The sequence below is a fragment of the Sapajus apella genome, unplaced genomic scaffold, assembly GCF_009761245.1.
Source record: "Sapajus apella isolate SASKATOON/1434 unplaced genomic scaffold, GSC_monkey_1.0 scaffold114, whole genome shotgun sequence".
NCBI classification, from domain to species: domain Eukaryota; kingdom Metazoa; phylum Chordata; class Mammalia; order Primates; family Cebidae; genus Sapajus; species Sapajus apella.
Window position 1 is genome coordinate 5,007,609 of NW_022437054.1, and position 22,510 is coordinate 5,030,118.

At 37.7% G+C, this 22,510-nt stretch overlaps 1 protein-coding gene across 9 annotated transcripts in view; it reads right to left on the reverse strand.

Annotated features, from left to right (window-relative positions):
• The window catches only part of IFT88 (intraflagellar transport 88), a 126,833-nt gene that overhangs the window by 45,167 nt on the left and 59,156 nt on the right, over positions 1-22,510 (reverse strand). For 8 of the 9 annotated variants that reach the window (XR_004263413.1, XR_004263411.1, XR_004263412.1 and 5 more), the window contains 5 exons: positions 15,985-16,171; positions 13,420-13,528; positions 11,223-11,373; positions 10,066-10,181; positions 2,146-2,198 (listed from right to left, as the gene is read on the reverse strand). Coding sequence is in view for 6 of the 9 variants with exons in the window: in XM_032260123.1 (XP_032116014.1) it covers positions 2,146-2,198; positions 10,066-10,181; positions 11,223-11,373; positions 13,420-13,528; positions 15,985-16,171 (616 nt within the window). In the remaining 3 variants the exon portion in view is untranslated. The remainder of the gene's footprint in view (positions 1-2,145; positions 2,199-10,065; positions 10,182-11,222; positions 11,374-13,419; positions 13,529-15,984; positions 16,172-22,510) is intronic. The other variant, XM_032260129.1, reaches the window with a different exon arrangement.

Genomic DNA, 22,510 nt, shown 5'->3' on the forward strand with positions numbered 1-22,510 from the left:
TTCTCCTTCAGATCATAAATCATTTTTTCTTTTTTTTTTTTTTTTTTTGAGACAGTCTTACTCTGTCACCCAGGCTGAAGTGCAGTGGTGTGATCTCGGCTCACTGCAACCTCCGCCTCCCAGTTTAAGTGATTCTCCTCCCTCAGCCTCCTGAGTAGCTGGAACTACAGGTGTGTGCCACCACATCCAGCTAATTTTTGTATTTTTAGTAGAGACGGGGTTTCACCATGTTGGCCAGGATTGTCTCCATCTCTTGACCTCGTGATAGGCCCGCCTCGGCCTCCCAAAGTGCTGGGATTACAGATGTGAGCCACCACGCCTGACCTTTACAGTTTTTTTTTTTTTTTTTTTTGGGACAGAGTTTCATTCACTTGCCAGGCTGGAGTGCAGTGGCATGGTATTGGCTCACTGCAACCTCTGTCTTCCAGGTTTAAGTGATTCTCCTGCCTCAGCCTCCCGAGTAGCTGGGACTACAGGCACGTGCCACCAAATCTTGCTAATTTTTGTATTTTTAGTAGAGATGGGGTTTCACCATGTTGGTCAGGATGGTCTTGATCTCTTGACCTAGTGATCCGCCTGCCTTGGCCTCCCAAAGTGCTGAGATTACAGGCCTGAGCCACCGCACCTGCCTTCAATTTTTTAAACATTAAAAAGTTATAGAAGCAATTTGTTTTGTAACAAAATAATTTAGCTTCACATAGCAGCAAAGAATAGGAAAAACAAATTGGGTCAAAGATCTTTCCTAAAATCTCAGCAAATGAGTTATAAATCTCTCTGGGCCTCTCTCTACAAGAGGGATGAAATGGAGAGAGGAAGCATGTGATACAAAGCCAGTTCTCAATGCTACCTGCTGCTTTTAACCTGTACTTCCATAACTGAAGCAGGTTATGTCTTTAAATCATTTAGAATAGTTCATATGTATACATACTTTCTATATGGTTGGTGTTGAAATTAATATAGATAATTGATAACTCATGTTGATGTAAATTAAATGTATTTGGCATAGTCATGTTGTATATCCAATAGGAATTACACATCACCCCTAAAATGACTTGAGGAATACACTGAGTTATGAATTAAAACATTTCTGATGCCATTCTGAAGGTGCTCACAGAGATAAAGAAGGAAACCTCCCCACAAACTGGGTGAGAACAAACTGTCAACATTTTCAAAACTTGTGCTTCCTTCTTCCCTTAGATTGAATACTTTCTTTTTTTTTTTTTTGAGACGGAGTCTCGCTCTGTCACCCAGGCTGGAGTGCAGTGGCACATTCATTCTTGGCTCACTGCAACTTCTGACTCCCTGGTTCAAATGATTCTCCTGCCTCAGCCTCCCAAGTACCTGGGATTACAGACACACACCACCACACCTAGCTAATTTTTTTGTATTTTTAGTTGAGACGGGGTTTCACCATGTTGGCCAGGTTGGTCTCGATCTCCTGACTTCATGATCCACCTGCCTTGGCCTCCCAAAGTGCTGGGATTACAGGCATGAGCCACTGCGCCTGGCCAAATACTTTCTTTTCCTGGGTCACTTTTATGCTCTCCAAGAGGGATTATAAATTTGTTAACATTTATCTCCCAGCTTGATATTTGATATTTTATGCATATTATTCACCTTCACAGTTATTCTAAAACTAATAGCATCTCCATCCTTCAGGACATGTGTCGTCAGCAAGAATGTGATAAAAGCAGCAACAAAAACACAAACCAAGATAGCTAGTGATCTTTGTATAAAAAACATATAGTCGCAGTTGTCTCAGTGTGAGCTTTTCTCAGGATTCTCAGGTGTCATAAATTTGGCCAAGCACACAAGACATTTTGAATCAAGTGACTAGAAAATGAAGAGATAATGTACACAGCATGCCTATTTTTTTCAGTGGCTAACTTGTGAAAATGATTACATATTAACTGAGAAATAATAAATGTTTTTAAGACAAGTATTGGAATACATGATTAATATCTACTTTGTAAGCACTTTTTTGTACGCAGTAACTATTATGTGTTTTTATACAATGCTTTGAATATGCACAGTTATAAAAAGTGTTTTAATAAACAGATATGCAACTGGAACATATTTACATGCATAATTACTTAAAAGAGAGAAGCAAAATATCTATAAAATGAATAAAACTAAAGCATTTACCACTTCTTCTAAAACAACTAGCTACCATCAGCTGCCATTTCACTTGCGTAGGCCTATAAAATAAAGAAATTAGATAAAATTAGAGATAAAAAAATCTGTGATGCTCAGTTTTATAAAGCGACATATCTACTATTCTGTAATTACTTTTTGACCTTGTGTTAGATCACTTTTATTACTGAAAATAGCAGATATATAATTTCTTTCATTATTTCCTGTCATATTTATATTAGGACATATAAATTTAAGTGTTCTTCAAAGTTCATCTAGTTCATCATACCTTTATTCAGATATTCTTATGAGAACCACTTAACCTGTTTGGTTAAAAACCATTGCATTCTATTTAAAACTTAAAGGATCATTATTTTTGCTATAATCTTTTATCATAACACTTAGATTTGCTTGTAAATTTAGTACCTGAGAAAAAATTTTTGATCTTGTGTTTGAAGATCAGGCTTCAACTAAAGAGAGAATAAAAAAATTCTACTGATCCCTTTTTGCCCCTTAAAAAGAAATTAAATTCTTTTCTAAAATAAATAACCATAACCAGAATTTCTAAATACTTCTGTTAAAAAATATCTCAGGATAGCAAGATACAAAGAAAGAAACACCTAGGGAACAATTTATGTATGCTCTTCTCATTTTTTTGAATCTCCCTTCTAAGTAGAAGCCTGATGGCTTCAAAGAAAACCTCAGTTCCTACTCGATTTGATGGCAAACCTACCAGCTTTGGAATCAGATAGATCTGGCTTTAAATCACAGCCCTGCTACTGGGGCAAGTTACTTAACTTCAAATCCATTGCCTACACGGCCACCCACTGTGATCTAAATAAAATACGTATCTAACCACATTACTTCCCTCCTTAAAACCCGTTACCTCCCTTCCACCTACATGCTAAATCCAAGATTCTAACCCAGTTAATCTACTTTCTAGATCGTTTCTGCCTCTCCAACTCATTTTCCACTGTGCCTTGCTTAACATTTCATGTTACAGCAAATCCATACAGGAGCACGGACTTCCCTGTATTCCCTGCATTTGCTAGACTCCTGGCTTTTGCATATACCACCATGTCTGCTCGGAGGCTCATTTGAACCTCTTTACTCTCTGCTAATGCCACATGGTTACACTGTTCCATATATTCTCCTAACATCCTAGAATTACTTAGCATTGCACTTACCATGTGGTGTTATTATTTATGTTTCTGAATACATTACCCTCCTTCCTCTGCAAAGATAAGTATCATGACTTCTAACACTATCAATCTAGCCTGTTTTTGAACTTTAAATGAGTATTATCATATAGTATGTAACTTGAAACAATAGACTGTAATATAATTATGTAGATGTGGTCTCTGTCTCTCTCAGAATGTCTTACTGTACTTTACTGATGGTAACTGAAAGCATGGACAGCAAAACATTGGATGAACAAGGACTACAGTACCATGTTTTGTTTATCTATTCATTGTTGATGGACACCTGGGTTGTTTCCACCTTTTGGCTACTATAAATAATGCTGAGGCTAGTTTTGGGTACTGTAACTTGAAACTGAGGCTCAAACAGATACTTACACATGCATACTTACACATGTTTGTGTAAGTATCTGTTTGAGCCTCAGCTTTCAGTTCCTTTGGGTATATACTTATTATACACTGAAAACTATACAACACTGTTGAAAGAAATAAAAAAAGAATAGATGGAGAGACATTTGTGTGCTTAACTTGAAAGACTTAATATTTTTAAGAAAACAATACTACTCAAAGTGATCTATAACTTAAATGCAATCCCTATCAAAATCCCAATGGTGTTTTTTGCAAACACAGGAAAACTGACCCTAATATTCATGTGGAATCTTAAGGAACTGTGAATAGCCAAAACGATTTGAAAAAGAACAAAGTTGAAGGACTCATACTTCCTGATTTTAAAATTTGCCCTAATGCTACGATAATCGAAACAGTGTGGTACTACTGCAGAAGGACAGACATATACACCAATAGAATAGAATCTGGAACCCAGAAATAAATCCTCACATATATGGTAAATTGATTTCCAACAAAAGTGTCAAGACCACTCAATGGAACAAGGACAGTCTCTTAGCTCCATGGCTGAATAAATCCCTAATTATTTTATTCTTTTTGATACCATTGTAAATAGAATTTTTTTCTCAATTTCCTTTTTGGATTGTTCATTGCAAATGCATAGAAATACAACTGGTTTTTGTGTGTTTATTTTATAGCCTTCAACTTTGCTGAATTCATTATATCTAACATTTTTATGTGGATTCCTTAGGGATTTCTACATATAAGATCATGTCATCTGTGAATAGGGTTAATTTTCACTTCATCTCTTCCAGTGTAGATAGATGCCTTTATTTCTTTTTCTTGCCTACCTGCTCTGGCTAGAACTTCCAGTACCATGTTGATTAGAAGTAGTGGAAGTGTGCATCCTTGTTTCCTAAGAAAGAAAGCTTTTGGCCTTTTACCATTCAGTATCCTGTAAGCTGTGGGTTTCCATATAATACTTTTATCATGTTTCCTACATAGAGTTCACTGACCTACGTGGGCTTCTGGATTCATGTCTTTCCTCAAATTTGGGAAGTATGGTCAAACAGAAGTTCTTTCTATTCCTGATTTGAGTATCTTTACCACAAAGCGGTGTTGAATTTTGTCACATACCTTTTCTGCATTAATTTGAGATGATCATGTGGGTTTTTTCCTTCATTCTATTAATGAGAAGTATTATATTGACGGATCTTCGTATGTTGAACTATCCGTGCATTCTGGGAGTAAATTCCACTTGCAAATAATGTAGTTCTTTTAATATGTGGCTAAATTTGGTTTGCTAGTATTTTGTTGAGTATTTTTACACTTACATCTATAAAAGATACTGGTCTGTAGTTACCTTGTAGTGCCTTTGTCTGCCTTTGGTATAATGATAATGCTGCTTCATTGACTGAGTTAGGAAGTGTTTAACTTCTCTTCAATGTTTAGGAGAGTTTTAAAAAAACCGACGAGAATTTTTCTTGAAATGTCTGGCAGAATTCACCAGTGAATCCATGTAGTTTATGGCTTTTCTTTCTTGGAATATTTTTGATTACTGATTTAATTTCCTTACTGGTTATAGGTCTATCCAGATTTTTTATTTCTTCTCGAGTTGGGTTTGGTTGACTGTGTTTCTAGAAATTTGTTCATTTTATCTAGATTATCTAATTTGTTGAGGCAAAGTTGTTTTCTTATAACTTTTTATTTCTATAAAATTGGTAGTGATGCCTCCACTTCCATTTCTAATTTTGGTAATTAAATCATCTTCTTCTTTTTTTTTTTTTTTTTTGTTAGTCCATCTAGCTAGAGATTTGTCTGTTTTGTTGAGCTTTTCAATTTTTGGTTTTGTTGATTTTCTCTACACCTTTTCTATTCTCTATTTATTTATCTCTGCTGTAATCTTTATTATTTCCTTCCTGTTGCTAGCTTTGGGTTTAAAATACTCTTCTTCTAATTCCTTAAGGTATTTAGTTAGGTTACTAACTTGAGACTTTTCTTCATCTTTAATGTACTTAAAGACGAAGAAATTTATGTTATAAATTTCCCTCTTAGGGCTGCTTTTGCAGCATCTCGTAAGTTTTAGTACATTGTTTCATTTTCACTTGTCTCAGGTATTTTCTAACTTCCCTGGTGATTTCATATTTGATCCACTAGTTAAGAATATGTTCTTAATTCTACATACATGTGAATTTTCTGGTTTTCCTTTTGTTATTAATTTCTAGTTTAATGATATCATAATAGGGAAAGATACTTTAGACGATTTCAATCTTTTCAATTTACTAATTTGTGGCCTAACCTATGGCTTATCCTGGAGAATGTTCCATGTATACTTAAGAAGGATGTATAATCTCCTGTTGGGTTCAGTGCTTTGTGTATGACTGTTAGGTCTGCCTGGTTTATACACTGTTTAAATCTTTATTTTCTTATCTATCTTCTGTGTGAGGTTCACAGAAGATAACACACATTTTTGAAAGTATTAAGTCTAAAACTAATATTGAGGTCTATCTCATCCTTGAATTATATCAATTTTTGCTTCATATATTTTGGGGCTCCTCTGCTGGGTTTCTAAGTAATTCTTACAGTAATGAACCTTTTACCAACATATAGTATTGTTCTTTGGCTCCTGTAATGTTTTGTGATTTAAGGCCTATTTTGTCTGGCAATTCTATAGCCTCCCAGTTCTCTTTTGGTTACCATTAATATTTGTTTGGAATATCTTTTTCAATCCTTTTGCTTCTAATCTCTTTTGTGTCCTTACATCTAAAGTGCATCCCTTGTAGACAATATATAAGTAGATCTTGATTTTTTTATTCAATCTAATTTTTTTCTTTTTCTTTTTAGAGACGAGGTTTCACCTTGTTGGTCAGGCTGGTTTCAAACTCCTGACCTCAGGTGATCTACCTGCCTCGGCCTCCCAAAATGCTAGGATTACAGGAGTATGCCACCGTGCCTGGCCCTAATTTTTTCTTTTAATGGGAAAGTTTAATACTTTTTATTTAATGTGATTACTGATACAGAAGGATTTGCTTCTGCTATCTATTTGTTTTCTGCATGTGTTATATTTTTTCTTCTTCAATTCTTCTATTGCTACCCTTTTTTGGTATTTTGTTGATTTTTTTGTAGTGTACTATTTTGATTTTTATTTTCTTAATTTTTTATAGTGTACTATTTGTTTTTTTTAGTTATTTTCTTAATGATTACCTTGGGTATTAACATCTAAAACTTATAACAATCTCATTTGAACAATAACAACTTATTTTATTTATTGATTGACTGATTGAGACAGAGTCTCACTCTGTCACCCAGGCTCCAGTGCAGTGGGGCGATCTTGGCTCACTACAACCTCCACCTCAAGCGATTCTCATGCCTCAGTCTCCAGAGTAGCTGGGACTATAGGCACGCGCCACCACAACCAGCTAATTTTTGTATTTTCAGTAGAGATGGTGCTTCACCAAGCTGGTCTCGAACTCCTGACCTCAGGGGATCAGCCTGCCTTGGCCTCCCAAAGTGCTGAGATTACAGGCATGAGCCATGGTGCTCAGCCAGATACAGAATTCTTGGTTGACAGTTTGTGTTTTGTTTGTTTGTTTGCTTTTAAATTCCAGGACTTTAAATATATCATTCCATTGCTTTCTGTCCTCCAAGGTTTCTGGTGAGAAATCTACTTATAATCTTACTAAGGGTCCCTTTTTGTGATGAGCCACTTTTCTCCCGTTGCTTTCAAGATTCTCTCTCTGTCTTTGGGCAGTTTGGATTATAATGTATCTCACTGTGGATCTTTTGGGGTTTTTTCTACATAGAGTTCACTGACCCGTGTGGGCTTCTGGATTCAGGTCTTTCCCCAAATTTGGGAAGCATGGCCATATTTCCTCAAATAGTCTCTCTCCTCCCTTTTCCTCTCTCTTCCCCTTCTGGAATTCCCATAATGCATATATTGGTCCACTTGATGGTGTCTTATAATAATAATCACAATAAATGTTAAAGAACATTACCTAATGCTGCTTAAGAATGGAATTACATTAAGTGGACCAATCAGAAACTAGGATTTCTTGATATTTCAAGACATGATTTATGAATGTAAAGAAAATAAAAACAACAGTTTAGGCTTAAACCAATTGCCAAAAATACCACATTATTAAGAACCATAAAACTCTAAGAGATATACCAAGGTGAGGCATTTCTACAGTAAAAACTTTTAACTTAATTCAACTATATGCCAAGTCGACATGTAAACAATATTTTAAGAATACACAAACAACTATGTAACATAATAACTAATACTCTCAACTCTCAAAGAGCCTACATTTTTATTGTAGAGGTAGAACTTACAGAACAAATCAAAGCTTAGCATGTAAAAAAGAGAAAATGTGAAAATTAAGATACATGGTACAGAAAACAAATGCTCAAAAGAGATGTAATATAATGAATGTATATTGAATAAGTTTCTGTCACGGAGAAGGAGATAAAAGCAAGTGCAAGTGAAAGTTAAGTTTATAGGAAAGCAGGAAGAGAGAAATGTTAGGAAGGTTTCTCAAAAAGGCTTCTACATTCTGGGAAACTGAGGCATATAAAATACATAGGGCAGTCGGAGAGATCAGAGAGAGAAACAGAAGGGAGAGAAATACTTAAGACTGGTGAGCAGTGTTCATATCACACAGATTTGTGTGGCATCAATTCACCTGGTTACATAATTTACCTCTGACAGTGCTTCACAGGCTGTGAATAGGAATGGAATCAATGGCTGGAATAACCCAAGAACTGAAATCTTTTGGAATAAATGGGGCAGTAAAGAAAGAAAAAAAAATCAAAAAACAAAATAACCAAGAATGTTAGCAAGAAAGGGAAAAGATGTGATCAATTAAGCAGTGTAGTATGGATAAGCTCAGAATTAAAGCCAGAAGGAAGCTGAGACTGCAAGATAAGGGGAAGATCAACAGTGGAGGTCTCAATACCACCAAAGAAAAATGCACTGGAAAATAGGGAGTATGGAAATTGGAAAGATAAGAGGTTATCTTCTGAGAGCTGGATATTGTAACAAGATTTTATTGGTGTAGGCCTGGCATGGTGGCTCATGCCTACAGTCCCAGCACTTTGGGGGGCTGAGGATCACTTGAGGTCAGGAGTTCAAGACTAGCCTGGCCAACATGGTGAAACCCTGTCTCTACTAAAAAAAAAAATTGCAAAAATTAGCCAGGCACAGGGGCTACTTCGGGAGGCTGAAGCAGAAGAATCGCTTGAACCTGGGAAGTGGAGGTTGAGGTGAGCCGGGATTGTGCCACTGCTCTCCAGCCTGGGCGACAAAGCAAGACTCCATCCTCTGTCTCAAAAAAAAAAAAAAAAAAAAAAAAAAAAAAGCATTTTACTGGTGTAAATGTGTTAGTAATAATCACAATCAGATAAGAGTCAGGTGACTGAACTACAGAGAGGGTAAAGATTGGTGGAGTTAGAGAAGTCAAAACTTGTGGGGCTGGAATACTGATGGAATGAAGAAGAAAAATATAAGTTAGACTATCTAAGAGACTGACTGTTAGTCAACAACTGACATTTACAAATAGGAGTTAAAAAGGGAACAGTGGTGACTGAGCCTCAAAGAAGGAATGGTCTTGTGTGAGCTAACAGCTAAGGTTAGAGTAGTATTAAGTGTAACATAAAAGCTTACAGTGTGCCACTGAAATAGCTTTCATCTTAAAGATGTAATTAAACTAAAACTATCTCCTCATCCTTGGTCATTAATTTTATAATTCTCAAAACAACATTCATGTGAAATAAGCATCATAAAAATGAATTGCCTAATACAAATTTCAAACAGAAATTATTTGACTTATTAAGCATTTCTTTATTATTCCAATTATTCTAAGGGACATTTTATCTTAAAATTCAATATGGCCAAATACAAAGCAGAAGATGATGTATTCTAATTGTTTTTGAATTATTTTGAATCAGATATGTATAAAACATTCTGATACAAGCTTAAAGACATTTAAAACATTTTAATTTTTAATATATATATCAATTGTAAATTGAAACCAACAAAACTGTTTTGTATTAAGATTCTTTTAGAAATGAAACTTTGTCCTAGGTCTGAAACAGTAATTTTCTAACTGATAAAGAACTAATAATTGTGTGCTGAGACGTGAATAAGAAAACTACATTAAGAAAAGTACCTTAATGAGGATATTCTAAAAATTCTATTCAAAGGGAAATATATTTATCATAATAAAGACCAAGTAAAACGGAATAAAATACAAAAAAATAGAAATAATTCATGAATGTACATCAACATCTGTTCTTGAATTTACTAGGTCTAACAGATACTAATTCCAGGGATTAAAAAAAATCTCAACACATGACATTAACTAAACATAAAATCCTAATAATTACTTACTGTATAAGAGAAGCTCTTTCAAAGTATTGAATGGCTTTTTCCCAAAATTGGGTGTCAATGTAATAGGCTCCAAGCCACTCAACGACTTCAATATTACAAGGAAAATATCTATATGACTGGAAAAAAATATGGAATGTAACAATACTTCAATGGCAACATATACTTCTTGAATACTTTACCTACTGAATAAATTTATCCAATGTAAAATTTCTTAATAAAGGAGTATGAGCTGTCCTAAGAACTCTGTAAATTCTGAAACTATATAATATTTAGAAAACCTAAGCTGTGCTTGACACATTTTTCAATTATCTGTAAATATTTTTGATGTAACAATATGAGTCCAATTAAACACTTAAAAGAATAAAAGAGATGCAAATCATGCTTCAAGAGAAAAATTAATTTGTACTTTTTGTTATCATTAATAATTATTATTATTTTAAGACAGTCTTGCTCTGTTGCCCAGCCTGGAGTACAGTAAGCACGATCTCGGCTCACTACAACCTCCGCCTCCTGGGTTCAGGCGATTCTTGTGCCTCAGCCTCCTCAGTAGCTGGAATTAAAAGCATGCCACCACCACACTTTGCTAATTTCTGTATTTTTAGTAGAGATGGGGTTTCATCATATTGGCCAGGCTGGTCACAAACACCTGGCCTCAAGTTATCTGCCTTCCTTGGCCTCCAAAAGTGCTGGGATTACAGGTATGGGCCACCACGCCTGTCCTTTTATTATTATTTGTAGAGATGGGGTCTTGCTATATTGCCCAGGCTGGACTTGAACTCTTAGTTTTAAACAATCCTCACTCTGGCCTCCCAAAGTGCTGGGATTATAGACATGAGCCACCAAGCCCAGCTCCATTTCATTTTTTTATTAAATCAAATAAAAACTAACTTCAGGCAGATTACCTAAAGTCAGGAGTTTGAGACTTGCCTGGACAACATGATGAAACCCTGTCTCTACTAAAAATTCAAAAATAAGCTGGGTGTGATGGCAGGTGCCTATAATCCCAGCTACAAAACTAACTTCATTTTCTAAGAATGCTTTATTTTAAATAAATCATTTTAAAACAGTTTAGATCTTTTAAAATTTTAAAGTCCTGATGCCTTCTTTATAACAATTTACAAAATTCTAAGACACAGAAATAAAGATAACACACCTACCTCATAGTAATACTGAAATGCTTGAGATTTATCTCCTTCACGATCATATAATTCTCCTAGTTTAGCTAAAACTTGAGGATTGGTTGGAACAACACTCACCACCTGCATTAGCCATTCAATAGCTTGACTGAGATTTTCCATTAATTCATATCTTAGGCAATGTCAGTTAAGGAAAACACATTTTCTAAATTCATTAATCAATAAGAAAACTTAAATATATTTTAGTAACAATATTTCTTAGCCTACAGTAATACGCTATTGTATACTGTTTTCTCTGGCTATCTCTGGGGTGGAGATGGAATACAGCAGTACTGTGGAAATAACACTCTTGCTCCCTATGCATAGTCTGCTTTCCCTTTTGCTTCATTACTATCTATCCACTACGATCAACTCCCAAATTTCTGGTAGAATTATTCAAAGTATTGTCCAAAAATTGTCCTTAATAAAAATGTCCTCGATGTTACATCCAGTTATTCTATCTCTCTTTAACATGTTCAGCATATTAAGAGAATTCTTTTCATGTATTTTTCCTGTTAGTTTTCCCTAATCAGATTATAAACCCAAAGATAGTGATTTCTTTTCTTTTTTTTTTTGTAGCTTCCTTTAGTACCTACTAAGTCTTCTGGGTATATTCAAATAATTTATTCATACCAATACTTTTTTATTAATATTTATTTTATACATATTAGGTATCTCAGTGAAATGAAAATATTCCAATCCAAAGTTTATTGAAAAAGAAGTACTGTTTTCAATGGTGACAAGTGTGATACCAGATATCTACTGTTTTTAATGATAAGTGTGATACCACAAGAAAAAAAAATTAAAAAATGTACTCACACAGTCTCAAATACATCAATTGCTTGACTGGATCCAAGCTGATCATGAACTGGGTAGTAAAAGATCATGACACTGAACATTTCAGAGAAATTAAATGAATAAAACAGAACAAAAAGACTAACAGGAATAACTACGATGCTATCTGCTCTAAAACTAATTTTGTTTGTTTGTTTGTTTGAGACAGAGCCTAGTTCTGGGCCCAGGCTGGAGTGCCATGACACTGTCTTAGCTCGTTACAACCTCTGCCTCCCAGGTTCAAATTATTCTTCTGCCTCAGTCTGGTGAGTAGCTGGGATTACAGGTGCCTACCACCATCTCTGGCTAAGTTTTGTATTTTTAGCAGAGACGGGGTTTCACCATGACGGCCAGGCTGGCCTTGAACTCCTGCCCTCAAATGATCAACCTGCCTCGGCCTCCCAAAGTGCTGAGTGAGATTACAGGCATGAGCCACTGTGCCTGGCCTAAAGCTAAAATTTTAAAATAAAATTCTTTATCGAAAGCACAGCAGATAGTACTTAAAATTATTAATGATACACCTCACAACATAAAAAATTTTCTAAACATATTTGTATAAAATTTAAATCAAGATAATAGTAACTTAAAAATCTACCAAAGATGTTTAACTCTTCCCAATGTTGTGGTCAAAGCTTACTAAAATAAGGAGAGAAATTAGAGTGCTTTTCAAATAGCATGAAAGGCATTAAAAACACTAACAAATTCCTGCTTTTCTAACCAAGAGCAGGAATTATTAAGAAACGTAAGTGTTGTGGAAGAAACTGTCATGAGGGCATTCCCCCAAGTTCAAAACATAATACTGACACACACAGTATACATTCAATAAATGACTATTAAATAAACAGAATAAATGAGTTCATAAGAAGAATTATGTAATTTTAGAGGGTAACAGTCTTTGCAGACCTCATTATCTCTAGAGGCCAGCTAAAAAAATAAGAAAAATTATCCAAACTCAATCAATAGTGCTAATCAGTATTAAACAATATTTTATTTAGTAAGTTAGTGCTTCAGTGATACCCTACAAGCTTTAGAATACAATGTTCTAAAGCACCAAGTTGACTTTCAATGAATGGTTTATATGTATCCAAAATGTCATACTCGATTACTTCAGTTATTTTCAAAATTTAATAAATGATAGCTTTAATCATTAATTTCTCTTTCAATGCAAATGACATTTTAAAATAGCATCATTCAGATGGCTTTATCACATGATAATCTGCTAGATCATTCTCATCACTTACTTCAAATATTATCCTCATCAATTACTTCATTAAACTTAATTATTGATCTTCAATCACCAATTGAGAGAATTAATAACTGTCCCTAAGTTTTTCAAATAAGATACATATTTGCTATCTGGTAAAGAACTTCGGCACTGTTTCGTAGGATTGCATGAAGTTTCAGGAAACAGTCCAAAGCCTCATCTAGCCGATTCAGTTTCTCATAGGTAAGACCTTCAAAAAAGAAACAAACACACAGTTATAAGCATCATTATTGGTATTAATTTCTTTAATGTAACAGAATAAATCTCAAAATATATGTAAATATTTATCTGGAAGAGAAAATGAAGATGAACTGAGGTTTTTATTTTTTTGAGACAGGGTCTGGAATTGTTGCCCAGGCTGGAGTGTAGTGGTGCAAACATGACTCATGGCAACTTCGACCTCCCAGGCTCAGGTGATTCTCCCATGTCGGTCTCTCAAGTAGCTGAGACTACATGCGTGAGCTACCACACCCAGCTAATTTTTTGTATTTTTAGTAGAGAAGGGGTTTTGCCATGTTGCCCAGGCTGCTTTGAAACTCCTGGCCTCAAGAGGTCTACTCATCTCAGCCTCTCAAAGTGCTGGGATTACAGGTATGAGCCACCACACACGGCCAACTGAGGATTTTCTTAAAGAACAATGTGTGGGTAGGGGTGGGGATTTTCCACTGGCAGACACCAAAAGATGCTACAAAGCTTCAGTGATTTTAAAAGTGTGATGGGGGGTAGGAATAGACAGACCAATAGAACAGAATAAATAGTTCAGAAATGCACTCAATTATAGAGTTGAGTCGAAGACATTTAAAATCAGTGGGGAGGAAAATGCCAATAATAAGTGGTGCCAGGACAACTGACTATACCTTATTTTTTTTTTAAACGTAGGTTCTTATTTCATAAAAAATAAGCTCAAAATTGTGAAATTCAACAGAAAAAGGTATAAGAAGAGCATGAAAAGAAAATATAAAAAAAAGATTTTATAATCAAGGTAAGAAGGGCTTCATAAAGCAATAAACAAATGAATAAAGCAATAAAAACGATTTTTTAAAAAGACAAATTTGGCCAGGAATGGTGGATCATGCCTGTAATACCAGCACTTTGGGAGGCCAAGGCAGGTGGATCACTTGAGGTCAGCAGTTCAAGACCAGCCGTGCCAGCATGGTGAAACCCTGTCTCTACTAAAAATGCAAAAACTTAGATGGGCATAGTGGAGTGCGCCTGTGGTCCAGCTGCTCAGGAGGCTGAGGCAGGAGAATCACTTGAATCTGGAAGGTGGAGGTTGCAGTGAGCCGAGATCATGCCACTGTACCCTAGCCTAAATGACAGAGCGAGACTCAGTCTTTAAAAAAAAAAAAAAAAAAAAAAAGGATGAATTTGACTATATCAATAATAAAACAATTCTTTGTTTTATTAAAAGAAATTGGAAACAAAGTTAAAATCCAAGCAATGGAGAAGGGAGAAATATTTAATACTTACAAATAAATAAAAATATATCTAGGAAGCAAGTGCCTGCATGAAGACCTTTGTGCCTCTCTTCCATGCTCTCTTCATAGATACCCAAGTGGTCATTGCCTCCCTTCCTTCAGTGACTTGAAACACATATTCTCAATGAGGCTCTCCCAGATTCCACCTAAAATGGCTAACTCCTTCCTGCCTCCCCTATTCTTCAAGGTTGGCAGCAGGCCTCCCCTGCTCCTTCAGACAGGAGATTAAAGAATCTTTTCTGGGAGGAAAGATCCAATTGACTTATGGGCAGGTCTCCAACTAAACAGACCAGACCAGACAGATGCCCTACAGCAGGGTGCCAGCCTGTCAATCTCCCTTATGGACCTAGAGACTCCACTCAGTTTGTAGCCACAAACTCCTGAATACCCGGAGACAGCCCGAAATCATTAGACATCTAAGGAAAGCCCATAACATGGAAAAGAGAATAAAATAATCAAACCAAAGAAAGCAAAAAATACCTATGCAGGGAGAAGAGAACTTCAAAAGAAACATTATTAATAATCCAAGAGACAAGACCCAGTACTGCATGGACATGTGTTTGCAATATTTTGCAAATTCATATCCAGGGTGATGATGCCCATTTCAGGCAACCTCTGAAAGGCAGGGAAGAGAATGTGATGGTGGTGAGACTTCATGGCTTGCACTATCTGGCTTATTAAAAACAAAATCTGAAGTGAATATGGCAAAATGTGAAAATATGTTAAACTAGAGTGATAGGTACATGGGTATTTATTTTTTTATGTACTTTTGTATATGCGTGAAGTTGTTCATAATTAAAAAGAGAGCAAATGGGACTTTTTCCCCACCAGTTTGGCAAAAGTTAAAAAGAATGATAATATCTAGTATTAGCAGAAATTTGAGAAATTAGTATTATACACTGTGATGGGAAAGCCTTTTTGGAGGGCAGTATGGCAAGCTTGATCCAAATTTTGCATGTGCGCAGCTTTGGAATCATTAATTCCAGTTTAAATTATCTATATTCTGAGAGGCAGTAGTCTTCTTTTCAATTTACTATTAGAAGGAAGTCAACTCCTCCTCCTAATGTGTTAGATCTCTTTAAGCAAAACAAAATAAAAATACACAAATTTAAAGCAAAAAATAAGCAAACAAATAATGCAAAAAGCAATTTCACCTTGTTTCACTTACCAATATTATAAAGTGCTTCAGTACAAGAAGAATCATTTCTTAAAGCCTCTTTATAGAATTCAGCGGCCTTCTCATAATCACCGTTTGCAAAAACTGTATTCCCTTTATTAGTAAGAGCTGCTGGATTATATCTATCAGAGTTCACAGCTATATCTGCATAGCTGCTGGCTTGTGCAAAATCCTTTCCCTAAGTAAAATATATATACAAATTATTTGAATATCATGAAATATCTTTGACTGTTCTGAGATTACAGAAATAAACAGACTTTCTGAGATTACAAATATGATGAACAAAAATATTTTACATATGCTGATATGTCTGATTGATAGTCTGATTCTACATAAGAGTTTTACTCACCAAGCTCAACTACCCAAGTTTCTTGTGATTGAGTTCTCCAGTCTCATGGTTTGAATAACAACACTATTTATATGTAGGTGGTTCCATGCTCAACGCCCAAATTCCATGTCATCATTTGCTGCAGCGCTCCCCTTCCCACTTGAAGCCCTGAAATAGCTGTCACAAAAGTACTACCCTCCCTGCCTCTAGCACACTGGCTGCGTCACCTACTAGGTCTCTGCAATTCTAGCAATCCATTGTTTTTTTTTCTGCCTCCATGCCAAATACTTGGTCACAGCCTTGCCATCATTCATGTGAGCTACAGGAGTCTTTCTGTTCTTAAATATTGCGACCATCTGTGCCAGGTCAGCTTGGTTAAGCCAGGAACTACATTTCCAAGAAGCTCCTTCACTTAGGCTCTTGTCTAGGCCAAAAGAGGAACCTATGTGACATCTGGAATGCAGATCTGAAGCAAAGGCCTGTAGTCTCTGAAAGCCTTTTTTCTTGTCCTCAGATGCAGGACTGATGCAGAAATGTACATGAGTGCCAGCTTCTCCTCACTCACATCACTTTATGGCCAACTCTTCTTCCTAATTATGCAGACCCTGACAGGGTTTGGCTGTGGCCACCAGAGGAGGCAGCTGCACAGAGGCATCTGCTTCCCACAGAACTCCCCATGAAGGCCCTCTGGGTTCTATTGTGGCAGCTGGATGTGTGTGGCCACTCACTGGCTGATGGTGACTCCTCCTCAGATCTCCAGCTCCCTTTCTGCACTGTCACCATCACAGCTCCTTCACAACTGTATAACATTAAACTCTAATGCCCTTCTCCCATATCACTCACAGTGACCATCCCTGGTTAAACTTCTCGAAAGTTTAGATACAACTTATATATTATAAACCTGACCCCCTTTAAAATGTAGAATTCTGTGGCATTTAGTAGGTTCACAAAGTTGTGGAACCACTGCCAATATCTACTTCCAGAATATTTTTCCAACCCTCAAAAGAAACATCAGTAGTCACTCTCCATCCTCCTCTGCCCCCAGCCCCTGGCAACCACTAATCTGTTTTCTGTCTCCATGCCTATTCTGGACACTGAATATAAACAGAATCATAAAATATGCAGTCTTTTGTGTCTGACTTCTTTCACTTAGCATAATATTTTTAAGGTTCCTCTATGTTGTAGCATGCATCTGTGCTGGAATCCTTTGAAAGGCTGAATAATGTCCCACTGTATGGATAGACCACATTTCATTTACCCATTCATTGCTGATGGACACTTGGGTTGCTTCCAGGCAGCCTTTTGGTTACTATGAATAGTGCTGCCATGAACATCCACATGCAAGTTTTTGTGTGAACTTTGATTGAACTCTGAAATAAAAATTGGTACCTGCAAGTGGGTTTGGTGCTGTTATAAAAACTAAAACATCTAACACTGCCTTTCGGACAATGCAGCAGGCAAAACTGAGAAAAGCTGTGAGGGGCTGTGTTGGGGACTGAAGAGATGGTGAAGCATGAGTGAACCTGCAAAGGCAGAAGGAATCACCAGAGGCTGGATAAAGAGCAAGCCACATTGTCACCATGAAGCAGTGAAACAAGTGGCATCCACAGAGTGGGCTGGAGGATAGGAAGTGCACCCAATAAATATGCACATGTGGCCAAGGGGATTTCTAGGTAGGATGCTGAAGGGCCAATGAACTTATTTTAACTGGGTACAACTGATCAGGTATAGGAAGAGAAAAATGAGCTAAGGAGAACTGTTCAGTTTGCAGGTAGAATTTAGAGGAAATACAGAAGAACTTGGACTTGCTGGGCTGGAAAATAAAATTATTTCATATCTCCAGTTTCTTGTGGTGGCACAAGATTCTCAAAGCAGGAAATGGTGGCAGGTTAGGGAACAATTCAAAGGTGTGGCTGTATAACACCTTTCGTAAACATCTCACAAAGACTTAAGGTCATACCTAGCAGATCTTCTCTCTTAGGTAGCAAAACAGGCTTCTAGGCTCTGTTCCATAGCAGCCTACATACCTAGTGGGAAGGGGTCTGTCTGGAAAAGAATTATGGATGCAGCTTTTGGGACACGTAGAAAAGTCCAACAAGATTTAGAGAAAACCCTCCAAGTTTTTAGGGGAGTTGTACTGACTGTTGCTAGTTTGGATTAAAGGGACAGATATAGTCCAAAATGAAAAAAGCCCTCTGTTCCCCAAATGTCTCTGGGCAGAAAGCAGGCTAAGAAAGTTAATCAGCTGCAAACATAGGCTACTGCTTTCTTTTTGTTTTTTATTTTAAGTTCTGGGATACATGTGTAGAACATGCAGTTTCGTTACATAGGTACACATGTGCCATGATGGTTTGTAGCAACTATCAACCTGTTCTAGGTTTTAAGCCCCGCATACATTACGTATTTGTCTTAATGTTCTCCCTCTCGTTGCACTCCACCCCCAATAGGTCACAGTATGTGAGGTTCCTCTCCCTGTGTCTATGTGTTCTCACTGTTCAACTCCCACTTATGAGTGATAGCACGTGGTGCTTGGTTTTCTGTTCCTGAAACATAGGCTATTTCTTATACAAAAGGAAGATGCTCTCAGAGGACAGAGCCAAGAGCTGTAGAGGACGAAGAATTAGGGGCCACTCTGAGGGAGCAGAGCTGAGCCCTAATCAAGGAGTATTCTTTTTTCCCAGACTAGGAAGTACAGGCCACATCTACTTTGTTGGGTTTCAGAATCATTAAGGACAGTGACTGTGATGTGCCTCCATCCCTCACCTTTGGGGATGAGTGTCTATAATAGTTATCTTATTCTTATATCTCCATGGTATGTTGAGTGTATGGTGAGGCAGGTGCTATGTCTCTTCATTCACAGATCTTTGGATCAAGAAGAAAGAGAAATTGTGCCTGAGAAAGCTCCATTTCTTGTTTTTGTTTGTTTGTTTGAGACAGAGTCTCACTTTGTCACTCAGGCTGGAATGCAGTGGCACGATCTTGGCTCACTGCAACCTCCACCCACTGGGTTCAAGCAATTCTCATGCCTCAGCCTCCTGAGCAGCTGGGACTACAGACATGCATCACCATGCCTGGTTAATTTTTTATATTTTTAGTAGAGATGTGATTTCACCATGTTGGCCAGGCTGGTCTCAAACTCCTGGCCTCAAGTGATCCACCTGCCTCAGCCTCCCAAAGTGCTGGGATTACAGGCATGGAACACGATACCCAGCTGGAAAGCTCCATTTCTATCCAGACCTGATGTAAATCCTGGCCTTTCAGCCTGATGCTGTGGGGAATGAGATTCTGAGAGTCTTGGGAGAGGTGTGAATAACTGGGGCCTGAGTTCAGGCAGTGACAGGTTGTTACAATAATGAATCCAGTGGATCACACCTCCCAGGATTCATGTATGACTCATTCAGGTATGATTCTCTCTCATGTTTGTTTTGTTCAATAAAATGCACATGGAACCTAATACCCACCTGTGCACTGGGATTTGCCCTTATGGAACCCAGTCCTACCTGAGAAGGCTGGGATCCCTTGCTGGAGATACTCTGAAGGAAGACTGAGTCGCCCTGGCCGACAGTTCAGCTAAGTGCCAGGCATGAAGGAGGCATCTGGAACATTCAGCCTCAGTCATGCCTCAGAGGATGGCAGCTGTATGAGTAAGGCCAGGCAAGCCCAGTGAAAGAAGCATCCAGGTGAACCCAGCTCACTGGGTAGAATGTAAGCAATTACCTGGTGATTTCAAGCCAGTACGGTTTGGGGCAGTACATTACACAGCAACAGAAAACAGATACAACTATATGCCGGATACCAATAATACACTTTCAACTACATATCATATAAAACTACATAGCAGACCCATCACTTGGCCTCAAAAGATTCTTGATTACCGATCAGATGCTCTAATAGCTCTGCTTGGTTGAATAAATCCAACAATTCTCTTTGCTTCTTTAAAATTTCTATCGGTCTCCTCCTGCATATTCGTCAAACTTGGCAAAGATTTGGTGATGAATTGGGACACAAAATTCATTAGTGATTTTCTAAATTCAAAATTTAATGGCCATGATAGACACCATGTTTCACCCCATGGACTTGCCCTTTAGAGCTGCTGGGAGTGCTGCTGGCCACCAGCCTCAGCAGGAAGTCCTCTCTGGGAACTGACCCGGGTAGAAGAGAGAGAGGCACCTTGGACCCCTTCCTAGAGATGCCCTGTTTTTGGGACGCAAGCCATATCCAATGGCTGGCTGGTGCGGGGTATGGAGGCCCACCCTCTCACCCCTAGTGGGGACACTGCTGGGGTCTGCCCCAGCTTTTGTGCATCCTGGGTTAGTGAAGGCCTTGTGGTGCTAACCGTATTAGAGCCGAACTCCTTCTGCTTAGTGCTCTCTCCCTGGCACCCCCCAGCCACAGGTGCTGATCAGAAGAGCTCTGCCCACTCACAGGTGGTTCTCCATTTCAGTCTGCTGTTACCTGCAGGAGGGTCATTTCTCAGCCTTCACACTGTCCCCTCTGGTTTCAACACCACTCCTCTTTGTGCCCTTCCTTTACTTCAAAAACATCATACTATCTTGTTTCTTTTCCTGTTGTCTTAGTCTGATTCTTATTCTTACCTTTTTAGGGTATGTATATTGTAGTTAGTTTTCAGTTCTGTGCTAAGCTCTTATTCATGAAAAGATCATTTATTATCAAAGCTTTAATCTCTACAGAGATGATCGTCACATTTCATCTCTAACCCTGATTTACCCCCTGCGATCGATCTCCATGCCTCCTGATACGGTTTGGCTCTGTGTCCCCACCCAAATCTCATCTCAAATTGTAACGTAGAGGGAGGGACCTTGTGGGAGGTGACTGGATCAGGGAGGTGGTTCCCCCATGCTGTACTCATGATAGTGAGGTAGTTCTCATGAGATCTGATGGTTTTTAAAGTGGCAGTTTTTCCTGCATTTTCTCTCTCTCTCTTTTCCTGACTCTTTGCGAAGAAGGTGCTTGTTTCTTCTTCACTTTCTGCCACAACTGTAAGTTTCCTGAGGTTTCCCTAGCCATACAAAAATGTGAGTCAATTAAACCCGTTTCCTTTATAAATCACCCAGCCTCAAGTATTTCTTTATAGCAGTGTGAGAACAGACTAATACACCTCTGATCTACTTGTTTTCGTTTTACAAAAAATGTTGAAACAGATTTAATAAGAAACTCAACATGTTTTCCCCCAATCAGCACCCTCCTCTAGACACGCAGCACCCTCCTCTAGACATGCAACTAACTGGTACCACTCTCCTACCAGTAGATTAAAGTACTGGAGTCATTCTTCAACCAGTGGTTTAGATCTCTTTCTTCATCTTTACTTATACGAGGGATATGATACCTTTCCACTAACAACAGCAGTTCAACACAGCAGTGCTTCTCAACTGTGCACAGATCAGAGGCTCTAAGAGGGACTGGAAACATGGTTTAATAAAATATGATGACTTTTTTTCTCATTTGTTAAAGAAACATAATAAGCACTTGTAATCAGCAAGGCACTGTGCACAACACAAAGCTGAAGCTGATGGGCTAGTGGAAAAGAATAATATATAAACCATTAAAATACAATGCTATGAATGCAAATGAAATATCCTAGGAGCACAAAGGAAGGTGAGACAACCTGCCAAAGAGAGTCAGGAAGGCTGCATATTTCAGTTTGGGTAGTGAAAGTAAATTTAAACCAGGGGCTGGATAGTGGAATATTCTTAAAATAAGGGCAGTTCTTGGAAATCTGTTAAGCCCATTCCTATGCCATTATGCTGAGCAAAACATAAGCAAAACCTAAGATGCTGGAAATTCAGGGGTTAGTGGCTAAGGCAGTTAAGGAGTTGTGGTAGCCTTATAATAGTTTACTGTCCAGGTAGATGGTAAGGTGTAGGTTGCTGCCGTGCCTTCATCTGGGCCCTTCCTTGGCCCTGCCACCTCGGCATGAACAGTTATTCTTAAGGAAAGCTCTTACAGGCTTCTTCTACATGCAGAACAGAATTGACTCTTGGATCATTTCCTCTAAGAATCATAGAATAACAGAATTAAAAACAATACTGAAAAATCACAGTTCAGTTGTTTCTAACTTTCAGCCTTTAGAATCATAGGGGTTCTCAAAGTGGCAAATGAAAATCTACACTTTTTTTTTTTTTTTTTGAGACAAGGTATTTGTCACCAGGCAGGAGTACAGTGGCACAA